This window comes from Tursiops truncatus, chromosome 6, assembly GCF_011762595.2.
Source record: "Tursiops truncatus isolate mTurTru1 chromosome 6, mTurTru1.mat.Y, whole genome shotgun sequence".
NCBI classification, from domain to species: Eukaryota; Metazoa; Chordata; class Mammalia; order Artiodactyla; family Delphinidae; genus Tursiops; species Tursiops truncatus.
Window position 1 is genome coordinate 59,160,867 of NC_047039.1, and position 12,571 is coordinate 59,173,437.

Here is a 12,571-nt window from a genome sequence, read left to right on the forward strand (position 1 = left end):
CACTGAAACCAGTCTGGCTTATATTCAAATGTGAGAGTCTACATAGCCCAGAAGTAGATTGCCAGGTCTGGACTCAGATAGCCTGTTTACAGCACTGTTCTGGCACTTCCTTGCCCTATGAACTTTGGCCAGTTTCTTAACCTTTCTGTGCCTTTGATATTCATCCTTAAGAAGAGGATAAGAAATCCTGCCTATTAGGACTGTCAGAATTAAATAAACACACATGAACAAATGCAAAGCAAATATTCAATAAATATTGGCTATATTTATGGCTCTGAATTCAGGGGTAGGAAAACTGATTCGATAATATTAAAAGTTTTATGAAAATTTAGTTTCAGAAACTAGAACTGTTTTAGAATATTCTCAGGTTTGTGAAATAAGTAGCACTGATTATGCTTAAATTGAACATAAGACTTGGTTGTTATAAATAAAAGAATAGTCACTTGGTTCTTAATTTGAAACTTTTTCCCCATTCAGTTAAAAACAACCCAAAAGATCAAACCCAGGGTGAAATCTGTCCCTTAGTGCTTAAGATTTCATACTAGTTCTCAATACCAAAAATTAAGAGTAAAAAATTGTGCAAAATGTTTCAGTAAAAACACACAATGAAATACTCTGGAAATGACTGATTCTTAAAAACACCTACAAATATAAGCCAGACAAACGTAAAAAAGTGAAACAAGATGAACTATTTTTCTGGTCATAAAATATTTATTAAGGTATATTTTAGGGAATATAGTGAATATAAAATTTAGGATCACAATATGAAGCAATTTCAATCCTCTCAAAAAGTCAGCCCAGTCCTCAATGCTCTGCAGATGTAAAACCACTGGTGAGACTCACTAAAAGCAGTTTGACTAGTACAGAAGAGGCTTTTCACATGAACATTTACAACTAGATCATCTGAATACCTCTTTTAAGTGCAAAACCACACCACATTACACTAATGCAGCAACAATGCATTCATATTGTTTTCATTAGTAGTCAGCTTGCATAAAACACCAGAAGAAAGCACAATGGAGCTCACAAAATTGGCTAAAAAAAATGAACCTGTCCTGCAAAACACACACTGTAATGGAAGAAGACATTAAAAATGTATTATGCACACTACAGAAGCTGCGTTCATTCCAACAATCTCAAGTGTCACTTCCTTTTCTGAAAATCAAATTACATGAACCAGGCACAACTAATATTTGGGAGGCAGTGTGTAGCTAAAACTTCATTTAACTAATTATCAATGATTTAAAAAATCCCCATAAATCTTTTCTGTCCTGAGGTAGTTGCAAAATAAATCATAACTTGGATATCAACTAGAGCTGAGGCTTTGACTTTTTACTCATTAAAACTAGTTGTTAAACTGACAAGAACTACCTTTTGATATTTAAAAGACAGTTGAGAAATGGGCCTCTTACTACACACACAAGATGATGGCTACGTAGGAAAGAGGATTAGCTGCTTCAGAACGTGAGAGATATGGTCCACCATTGCTTCCACCCCCCCCCACCCCAACCATTTTAGATTCTTTATTGTCCAAAAAGCCACGGGGAGCAACACAGTAGAAGTAGACAAATCATCGTCCTTTGCTGTAGCCAGGGAAGAAAAGGTCAAGTAGAGTCTGCAGAACCTCATTGGGAATCATGATGTAATTCTGGCCAAGATCGTGCCGGCAAGCAGGGCAGGAGAACACTTGAGCCTTAAAGGAGCGCTGTAAGCAATCCTAAGGCAAAACCAGAACCAAAATGAAACAAAATAAAAAAACACCTCATTTCATCTGAGGGTAAAGCATATAGAAAGTACTCAACAACCTAGGTTTTTAAACAGAACTAGAAACTTACTGTTTGGCAACAAGAGAAACATAAAACAAGAACAACTGTCAAGGCCTGAATCTGCACTATGAAAATTAACCTACAGACGTGGCTTTAGTTCCACCTCTAACACATACTGTGAGATTTCAGGTAAATGACCACTTTTGTATACATTAATTTCCTCATCCAGTAAAAATGAATGTTAGAATTCTGCATGTTTCCACTAGCCTCACCTTCTAGGCTGGATTTTAAATCCTGATCTTTCCTGATAGAGCACAAAAGAAAAACAACTCAGGAATCCCCTGCTTAAAACTATATCTATTTTATGAAGTCAGTGTATAATGTGCTTTCCAAAAATATATTTAGCTCTACTTAACTGACTCAAGGTCACATACTAACACTTATGTGGAAGGTCGGTTTCCATTTTACAAAAGAAACTAAGTTCAGAAGTTAGGTCAGGGCACGTAACCACCAGTCAGTAGAACAAGATTCCAACCTTGGTTTGACTGAAATTCAAATTCCTTTTACACCACATTGGTAAGACAATATTCAACTCCTCTGGGCATGCTGCCAGACAGAATCTGTTCTAGGTCCCCTCAAGTACACGAAATTATTTCAGTTTGCACTATAATATATGAAACATACGTAAGCTGTAACAGAAAATAGCAACAACACGTTACTTTCTTCTCTATTTCAACCCCTCCTCAATAATTTCAAACATGATAGAATGTTGAGACTATACAGATTTGAATTACTATAGAATTAAAACATGGATTCACCACCAAGATGTAATTAAATGCTTCCTAACCAGCAAGGTTCCTTATCTATTCTGCTTCATGAAAAAAATGCTTGTTCGCGTGCTGAAAAGAGGTTTGGAGGTTAGTGTGCCTTCTGGCCTAACAAGGGAAAATGAGAAAGGAGTCTACTTACTTTACAGACATTGTGGAGGCAATCTGTTGTCACAGGCTGGTAAACTAGCTCCTGGCAGCAGACACACATAAAAGATTGTTCCAATTTTTTCAGAAAATTCTAGAATGGTACCCAAGGAGAAGAAAAAAAGGTTAGCATTTCATAATATATTAAAAGAATTCCAAATAATTGGAGAAAAAAGTGTCAATCCCATTCAGTATGCTTTCTATTAAGAAAAAAAATCAAGTAGTGATTGTAACTACAAGCAAATGTGTAATAGCAAACTGCAGAAATCCCATCCATAAGATAGACACATTAGTTTTTAAATCTTAGGACTGAGTTGCAAAGGTTGCAAAGTCAGGACATATGGCTTTAAAAAGTAAACTTCATATTCCAGAGATTACTATTTTTCACTTAAAAAAATCATGAACAGCCTGTCTCAGGTCATTACATACAGATCTATTTTCAAAAAGCTCCATGGTATTCTAATGTATCTATATATATTCAATCTTTTTCTCTTACAAAACTTCAATACTTATTTTTTATGCTTAAAAAGATAAAAGCACTTGGCAATAATACTCTAGTATCTAAGACCCCAAAGAATCAACGTATTTATTTACCTAGAATAATTTTCTGTGATATTTTGCCCCAATCCCCAAATCCCATATTTTCCTGGTGCTACTGTTTACTCAAATTGGGACTAAATTACAGAAGGTCGAGCTTTATAAAGCAAACATGATCAGATGGGTAGTCTATAATCTTCAAAAGCCATTACTGGGTTCCATCTTATCCAAGCTGTTTGTTTAACCTAGAAGGAAAAGTAGTTTTTTGAATAGTCACCAGGATAATCCTCCACTCAGTTATTTTTTGGTAGTAGGAGAGTATATTTTATGTTTGTTCTTTATGTTAATAAAAAAAGTAGAATCTACAGGAATTTCAAGTAAAAAAAAAAAACCCAAAGATTCCATTTCATAGTTATGTCTTGATAGTAACTTATTTTTAAGCATGGATTATAAAGCTCAAATGAATTATCAATGAAGTGTTATTCAACACACTAGAAGAATATACCAGTTAGGGGGAGATGCGGAAAAAACTTAACTTTAATACCAGGTACCTTCTCTCTGACAAACTACTTTGTTAATGACTGATATTTCCCCAGTACCTCCACAGTGCCTGTAATATGAGCATATTTAGTATCAACATTTTGATTTCCTACAATGTGCCAGGCACTCATCTACATAGCAGTAATAAAAAGGCCAAGTCTCTGCTCTCATGAACTTTATATTCCTTTAGGAGAGCAGATTTTTAAAAACTCAGCTTCAGATAGTAGTATCTGAGGAAACAACGCAAATTAAAGCAAGAGTAAGGAGGGTCTATTGTAGAAAGGATAGCCAGGGAAAGCCTCTCTGAGGAGTGTAGTATTTTGCAGAAACTTACAAGATATGAAGGAATGAGCCACACGAAGATACAGAGAGGAGAATTCTAGTCAGAGAGACGGTATATGTGTAAAGGCCTAGGAACAGGAACAGGTTGAGTGTGTTTAAATAGCACAGATGTCACTGTGGCTAAAGCAGTTTGGGCCTGAGAGAGCAGCAAGAGGAGAATGCAGAGGTAGGTAGGGATGGATGCCAGATCATATAGGGCCTTGGGAAGGTGTCTGGATATAAGCATACATATGTAATATATGCATTTATTTAAAAGTCACTGCTGGCCAAAACCTGATTTTTCTGGCTTACTAAATGTGTTCCTGATTTATCTGAAAAGAAAGGGCATGAAACCTACACAGGGCAATAGTACATAAATGTTCAGAGTAACCACTAGCAGCAATGTCACAGTCACCTGACCTAGGTATAGGTATGTAAGATCCTGCCACCAGGGGCAGGATTTTTATTGTTTCTGTTTGTTTGAGAACTGTCAGTTGGTGACTTTCACATAAAAGTTACATTGAAAGAAGAGGTTGAAAAGTATACTTGATTTGCACATACCTACCAAGTCTCGCAGGATTTGACCACTTCAATAATTTGTTAAAATTGATAAACAGGGTATATGAAAAGCCACAGATTGAAGCCTAATACACGTCCAACCCAGACAACAGACGCGCAAAAGAGAACTTCCATGTGCACTCAGGTGGCATTATCCTTCAACTGTATCTGCTACTTTGTCTTCTGCCCACTCACAGCTGGAACTCACCTGAGTTATTACTAACTAGCTGTATCCTCTCCAACCAGAAAATAATCAGACCATGACCAACAACTGCTTGCTGTTTCTTACTTGCTCTAAGTGAAAAAGAATCTGACGTACCAGAGTCAGACTCTCCATATACCTGGTTCTCTTGGCTAAAAAGCAAGTAACACTTCTCACAGAGCTAACTCACTTTTCTCTGTCCTCTAAACATGTAAGTCTCATTGTACCCAAGGACAACCCAAAATATCACATTTATAGACGAAACAAAGAAAAAAAAACCCTCCAGTATCAATCCAAAGGGCATCTGATAAACCTCATTCATTTCTAAGTCTACAAACTGTATCAGGAAGATGTTTCCATAATGATGACTATTTGTCAAACAAAAAGCAACATAAAAACTATGAGAGTTCCCTCTAAATGCACATAAAAGGGGCATATAGATATGCATTAACGCCATTTCAGACACACAAGAAGTTCTGGCCAACGTACTCAGAAAAATGAAGAAAACATTGGAAGGAAGAAATTACTAAAAAATGACAAAGTGGAATTTCAAGAGAGGATACTAGACCTCACCCACAACAGCAGCTTTTCTTTTTGAAGAAAGCAGAAGAGTACCGATATTACACATGACAAGGGGCTAATATCTAAGAAAACAAAAGAATCAAATTTATAAGCAAAATTAGAGACAATAAGAACAGTGAGCAAAGAATGAACAGACAATTTACATTTGAAACCCCTACCTTTTGGGATTTGATAAGAAAGCTTCATTGCAAAACACAGCTTAACACAAAACCCAGATGTCAGTTAACCTTGAAATTCCTTTTCACTTAAAAATTTTATCATTACCAAAAAAAAAAGGAAAAAAAATCCAAAACATATGAAATACTTAAATAAATGCTGGTTTATTTTACTCCTAGGTTGAACATGTGGGCATTGAAAATTATGCTGAATTGCTTAAGACTTGTTCTATCAGGTAACTTTGAGCTATAACAAAACTTTCCTGATGAATTTTAGATTAAACTGAATGTGTTCCACAACTGAAAATTCTTCCTATGAACAGCACCTCACCATAAATGATCAAGTTCAAGCACAGAGAGGTCAAAAAACCAACATCTAAGAGGACAAAAATCAATTTAAAAGCATCAAGTGCTGCCTCATTTCTGAAAGGTGGCCGTACTGGGTGAGAAGATTAGATAAAAGGACCAAGTTTTAACTGACTTGTGAAAATGATAATTCATAGGGAAAATATTTTTCATCATTTGTTAATATTAGAAACTTATTAAAAAATATTTACATACTGGTCCTTCCACAAGAGATGCAAGAACTTCATCCCATAGCTTCTGGTTTTGATGATCTTCTCTGATTAGATGTTGTTGTTGAGGGGTTAGTTGGAAAGCCTCAACTGCTTCTGCTGAATCTGATGCTTTCGGTACTTTGGAGGCACTTGGACAATCATCTAGATTTATTTAAAAATACATCAGCACACTACAAGTGGTTCTAAGCAGAACTATGAAACGAAAGAGTAAACTGGCACCAATTATGTTTAGCATGAAGATAACCAGGGTAGAGCAGCATTTAACTTTCCCATATAGTTTAGGATACTTTGTTTAGGCTCTGACATTATTAAGATACACAAAAAGCTCACCCCACCCCACCCCCACCAAAAAAAAAAAAAAACCCTTCATTTTTCTTTTAATTTCTTATGAGTTTTCAATTTACTCCCTTAATATTTCTCTTTATTAGAAACTATGTTATTCAGATTTATGTCCTGCAATCATTACCTACCATCTGTAGATGGCCTTTTTGGGGCTCCACTGGCCTTCTTTGACTGTCCTTTAGTCTTCTTCCCTTCCTTATCTGAAGGGTAACCTACTGGATACTGACGAGGGAAAAAAGTACAATGTAGATTTAAGCTTCACAGAGAAGAGGGGTTCTAGATCCTTGTCAGAAATTTAAAAAGGGGAATGGGGAGGAATCTATACTTTCCCTAAATTGAAAAGATTTATATAAAGGACACAGACGTTTAAAGAAACAGAATTAAAAGGACAGAAGACTATTAAAAATCCCCAATTCAGTGTAAAACCATGTAGCTTTGACTGTTAAAGATATTCCATTTTATCTTAGTTTCAGATCAGTGATGATCCTAGTTTCAGATCAAAAAGAAGAAAGAACTTTTTAGGAGTTGTGACTAGGGGGCTTAAAAAGTTTGAGAAAGAAAGGAAAGTAGAATTAGATATGAAGGTAAGTGAAGATCAACCAAAGAGCACAATAGATGATACTCATATAGTTGGCGTTACACTAAGTTATGGAGCCAATCTTAAAAACAAAAAACCCCATGAAGGGCCAAATTTCTATCACCCCAAATTAAGAGGCAGGGGTGGGGTGGGGTGGGAGAGCTTTTAGAAGACCTAAAGCCACTAAATTACTGAATTCTTTATCAACTAAAAGGTTAGGCTTTAAGGGATAAATTCTACCCTATTACCCTTGTGTTTTATTGGCTATGCTTTCTTTTGGACATGCTTTGTGATATCACTCATATTTAAAGCTCAATATGTTATACAGGCCTCATCAATGATATTAACTCATCATAGCTGACTGGCTTATATGCTTTGTTCTGCTCAACTGTTTCAAATTTAACCTATCTAGAACACTGCTCTGCTGAACAGCAGACCTGAAAAAAAAAATCCTTTGAAAATGGATTTAACAATAGGTTTAAAAAATATTTAGTTAAAAAAGGAATTATTTTGACAGTTATTTTAGCAGCTGATGGGTCTCATTTAAACAATTCTATGAGTTTAAAAAGAAAACAAAAACAGAAACAGACTTGCACTAGAAGAGACACACTCACCTGCCTGGGTGGTCAGACACTTGCCCATAGTTCAGCCCCTACACATGCAGTGTGGGCAGAGCCAGGGGAAATGACAAAGCTGGTAGTCTTTACGAGAAGCACAGCGATGGGGAATGATGGAGGATGAACTCAAACCATGCTCTGAAGTCAGTGTCAGGGACAAAGTCTAGGGTGTATAGGCAGTGGAGGGGAAATGTAGCCATACCATCCATTATGCACAAAAAACCAACAAAGTCTTATATGGGTTAACAGCTGAGCATGGGCAAAGGGAAAAAAAAAAGGCAAAGCACTAAAGGTGGTGACAGGACAAGGAAGCAGCTTTGAGGGGGAAGAGAGAAAAGGGGTGAGGAAAAGTGAGAAGGGTAGAAAGCAGACCACTCTTATAAGCCACCTCCCCCCTTCCCCTACCAGAGACACACCCCCTGTGCCCTCTAGGATAAACTTCCCTTCTCAAGGCCTCTTATATCTAAATTTTAGGTATCCCTTTCCCTCATACTTCAAGTCCAGATTGAACTGGAAATACAGCTGACCCTTGAACAACATAGGGGGTTAGGGCGGGGCCAATCCTCTCAAGTTGAAAATCCCAGTGTAACTTATAGTTGGCTCTCCGCATCTGCAGATTCAACCAACCACAGATATGTACTGAAATATTTGCTATTGAAAAAAATCCATGTATAACTGGACCCATGTAGTTCAAACCCATGGTGTTCAAGGGTCAACTGCATTTTACATTTCATTGTCAAGCCCAGCTTTCCTCAAGCACAATTCTTGGTCTTAGGGCAGTTTGACACCTAGGATGCTACTTTTTTACTTCTTTTCCTTCCGTATACTTGCATGATCTCATTCCTCACCCCTTACAGTCCACTGACCAACTGCTGTGGGTTATATCCAGTGTTAAGGCACATAGGTAGTACAGAGGCGTACGTTTTTATGAAAATACAAGTAGCCTAGACAAATGTAATCTAACCTGTAAACGTAGACATAGTCTCCTTGACCGTTCTATTCCTTCTGAGGTCCAAGGAGCAGGTTCAACATCATCTCTCCTTAAAAGATAGCGCCAAACCAAGAATCCATGGCTTGATGAAATCTCTGGCCAGTATTTCACCACCTAAATCGTAATATTTCAGTACTAGTTTGAAATGTAAAGTTCAGACTTATTTATAATGTCATATTAGTGTTTTAAGTAAACTTGGCATAACTAAATGCAACTTTGAAAGATACTTGCTCTGCTGTAATAGTAAGTAAAAAATATGCACTTAAATATTGTTTTGACCTTATTTCCTAATTATGATAATTCCCGTTAAGTATAGATTGCTATAAATTTGAAGTAGCAGCAAGATTATGCTCATTAATTAATAGAATTTTGCATAATAGTAGATAAAAATGGTGGCAGTAGATGTCTTCATTTTTAAAACAAAGAATGCAACCTATTTTCAAAATTATGATGTGCTCCGCTTCGAAAAATCTATTAAAATTAGAATCATTCTGGAAGATATAAGAATCAATATCTACAACGGCCAAGTTATTTGAACAGTTTTATCATAAGAGAATATATACTTGTAAAAAAAACTTAACCCAAAATATAACTCTGCCTTTAGGGACTTCAGATAAGCCTTAAAAGACAAGTGTCAAAATTACGAGATCGTTTTGTACGTGTTGTATTTCCAGAAAAAGTAGAAAGACCAACCAAGATGATCTATTGTTTCCTTTAGCCCACCCACAGTAGAGCAGTTCCCTGTGGCAACCCTGTCTTGAAAGCCCAGGAAGAATGACTAACAAGATGTCATGCCAGATAGAGCACCTTATAAATGCCATCATATCTGTTGCCTTCTTCAGGAGCATATTTGCTGATCTTCCTCCCTTTAAAACTGCGTATCACTCTGACTGGCTTACCAGCTCTCCAATTCCGAGACTCTGCTCCAATTTTATCATCCAATGGAGCATCACAGTTTAGGGCCAATGCCCTAAAAAATAAAACAAAGTCTTTATACCAAGTAATCTTTCTTCAAGTATATAATCGCATCATTAGCTCAATTAAAAGGTGAATTATGCCTTACCTGATGGTTAAGATTCTATGATTCTTTCCATATTATTCCAGATAATAGGATTATGCTTTCCCCCACCAGCAGAGAAGACAAATCAGTTTTCTGATGTCACCCCCAAGCCAGGGGATTGGTTCTCAGATAGCCTGTAGGGTTCTTCTGAAAGTAATAACATCTGTGCCACGTATAATAGAAAACAACTAGAAATACATGGAATTTTCTTTAAATAACGTTTGTTGAGGGAAGGGAGAAAGTTGGAAAACTAAAGCAAGTGATTGTTGTAATAGTTATTTTTGATAAGGGAATGAGGTAAATTGCTGGAAAAATGTAGAAAGAAATCCAGAAAAATAAATTTGTCAGCAAGGTATGAATGACCTTTCTAGGTCTACTTTCCACATTCCAGACAATAGAGATTCCTTAAAGTTTAGAAGATAATAAGAACAAGTTTAATATGAGAATATCCTTTAAAGACTTCCAGTAAAAAGGTAAGTGTAAATAAAACTGAAGCATTCAAATACCTGTGCTAAATCATGACAATAAAGATTTTTGGCTGCTCAAGATCACTACATTTTACTGATGACACATGAACAAGGAGGAACACTGAGCTGGAAGCAGCACTGGATTTAGCTGAAGCTTCCTTAGTATGTGTACTCACCTAGTAGTAATTAATCAGTAAGGTTAATAGACGTTAGAAGACCTTCCTTGGGGAAACTTAGTCCTGCTCCCCAAAAGACAAACTAGAATGTATTTAAAGTTAGTATTTTTCCTCTAAGACACCTATATCCTAAGTGAGAAGAATCCACTAAGAACATTTAAGGTTAAAAAAAAGATACCCTCCCCTCAAATCTGGTAAAATCAGATATGATACAACATGCTTTTTCAGGGTATAGTTCTTTTTATGCAAGCTCAAAAACAAACCAAAAAATCCCAAACAAAAGACCTTAAGACTAAATGACTAATCTACTATAATCTTTCTATCATAGTTAAAGTAAATGAACTTAAGTGTTTTGTTAAAACATTTTTTTAATAGACATGGTCAGAGAGTTAAAGGTCACCAAGTTATCTTTTTTATCTCAAATGGGAGATGAATTAAAACTCTGAGGTAGAAGAAAATGTAGCCATCAATTCTAGGGCTGGTATTATTTATGGAATACCTATTGAGATACATATACTTCATCCTCTTAAAGAGCTAAGAAAGAGATATGTACTATCTTCCCATTAATGAGTGGAATGCTTTGGTGCTCACAGGTACCTTCCATCATAATGACTGCACCATTAACTGGAATTATTAACTCACTTCTAGTTTCACCTAAGTATGCAGTCTGTTCAAGTTTGTGTAAAGAGTCCAAGAGGATGAAACTAGGCAAAACAACAAGGCTTTTCCATTATTCTATCCACAGCTCAATCGATTGCCTCTAACCGCCCTGATAAAGGATGGCCAGGTTACCTGCTGCCCTCTTCAGTTTCATAAAGTGGAAGAGCTGAGAAGAAACAGGAACAAACTTCTCAAAAGCAAAAAGCAGGTATCAAACTACCTCTTAGTAGAGAAACAAAAAAGGAATTAGACCATATACACGTCAGGAAAGAGTATACTATGGGTCAGAGCTTTCACCTCAGCTTTCGTGTTTATAAAACATATAGGTACCTTTGCCTAAGAGGCCTTTACAATCACAAGGTGTACTCACAGCTTCATGTATAAATTACCTGAAGGAATGTTAGTCTCCGTGATAAGTCAATCCTAAATTGTTTTGAGTTTCTATTTCATTTTCACTACCTTCCTTATTAATATAAACATATTTTCTGAGATTGTGACATATGATAAACAGGGTATATTTATTAGATTCTTCAAAAGCTTGACAAGAATCTATCATGTACATTACAAGTGCAGGTAGTTACAAAGGAAGTTTCATTCAAGCCAAATAATCTTATTATTAAAGGGAAAATATAATTTTCAGATTTGACAACATGGAAAAGCCCTTTTGCAAATTCAAGATACATTTTCATTGACAATACACATCGAAATATTTCTAATTCCTTTTAAGATCATTCTTCCTAAAGAGTTGCTTTCTTGTTAGAAAAAGACTGCGTAGGGGCTGGACTCCTACCTCAGCAATGTTTCACCAGCAAATCTGACCTGTCTCCTCTGCTGGTTCAATAAAATAATCCTACTGTCAGAAATAATATAGAAGGAAGACATAAAAACAGATTCTATGTAACTTGGTATGCAACAAAGTCTTGAAATCATAAAGTATATTCTTTACTTCACATGGTAATCAGAAATTAAGGACACACTACTTAAAACTGAGTGATTTAGACTCAGGAAAGCGAAAAATACTCACTTTTACTCAGTATTCCACAAAATACCCTTAATAATAGGATACAAAAAATTTCAACTTCATGATCACAAAATTATCAGTATGACAGGTTATAATGTGGTCATTGGTATCTGATGGTTTGGGTTACTTAATTATTGGTATTAGCATGCATTTACAAAATAAAACATTTTGAAGTTATTAAATTTTCTATTCCCATGGAAGCTGGAATATCATGAATATTTCTATAGAATAAAGTCAGCACAAGGTGGCTCTTTTGTACCTAAACATTCTCTTTTTTAACAGATAAAAGACATTTTATCATAAATCCTAAAAGCACCTTGTGTAGTTCTGATTAAGTTATCTGATGTTTCACTTATGCACATAAATGTGGCTCCCAAACATAACCCTATTTCACATTAGTCTCCTCTAAAAAGAAGTTTGTCACTTTAAAAGATAAATCTGTGTTTA

At 35.9% G+C, this 12,571-nt stretch overlaps 1 protein-coding gene across 3 annotated transcripts in view; it reads right to left on the reverse strand.

Annotated features, from left to right (window-relative positions):
• Positions 1–691: 691 nt before the first annotated feature.
• Positions 692–12,571, reverse strand: part of UHRF2 (ubiquitin like with PHD and ring finger domains 2) — a 74,870-nt gene continuing 62,990 nt past the window's right edge. The window contains exons 11-17 of one of the 3 annotated variants that reach the window (XR_002176325.3): positions 9,548–9,710; positions 8,714–8,854; positions 6,684–6,777; positions 6,197–6,354; positions 3,335–3,522; positions 2,736–2,834; positions 1,699–1,717 (exon numbers count right to left, since the gene is read on the reverse strand). Coding sequence is in view for 2 of the 3 variants with exons in the window: in XM_019934822.3 (XP_019790381.1) it covers positions 1,571–1,717; positions 2,736–2,834; positions 6,197–6,354; positions 6,684–6,777; positions 8,714–8,854; positions 9,548–9,710 (802 nt within the window). In the remaining variant the exon portion in view is untranslated. Of the gene's footprint in view, positions 1,718–2,735; positions 2,835–3,334; positions 3,523–6,196; positions 6,355–6,683; positions 6,778–6,798; positions 7,913–8,713; positions 8,855–9,547; positions 9,711–12,571 lie in introns of those variants that run through there. The other 2 variants (XM_019934822.3, XM_033858108.2) reach the window with 2 other exon arrangements.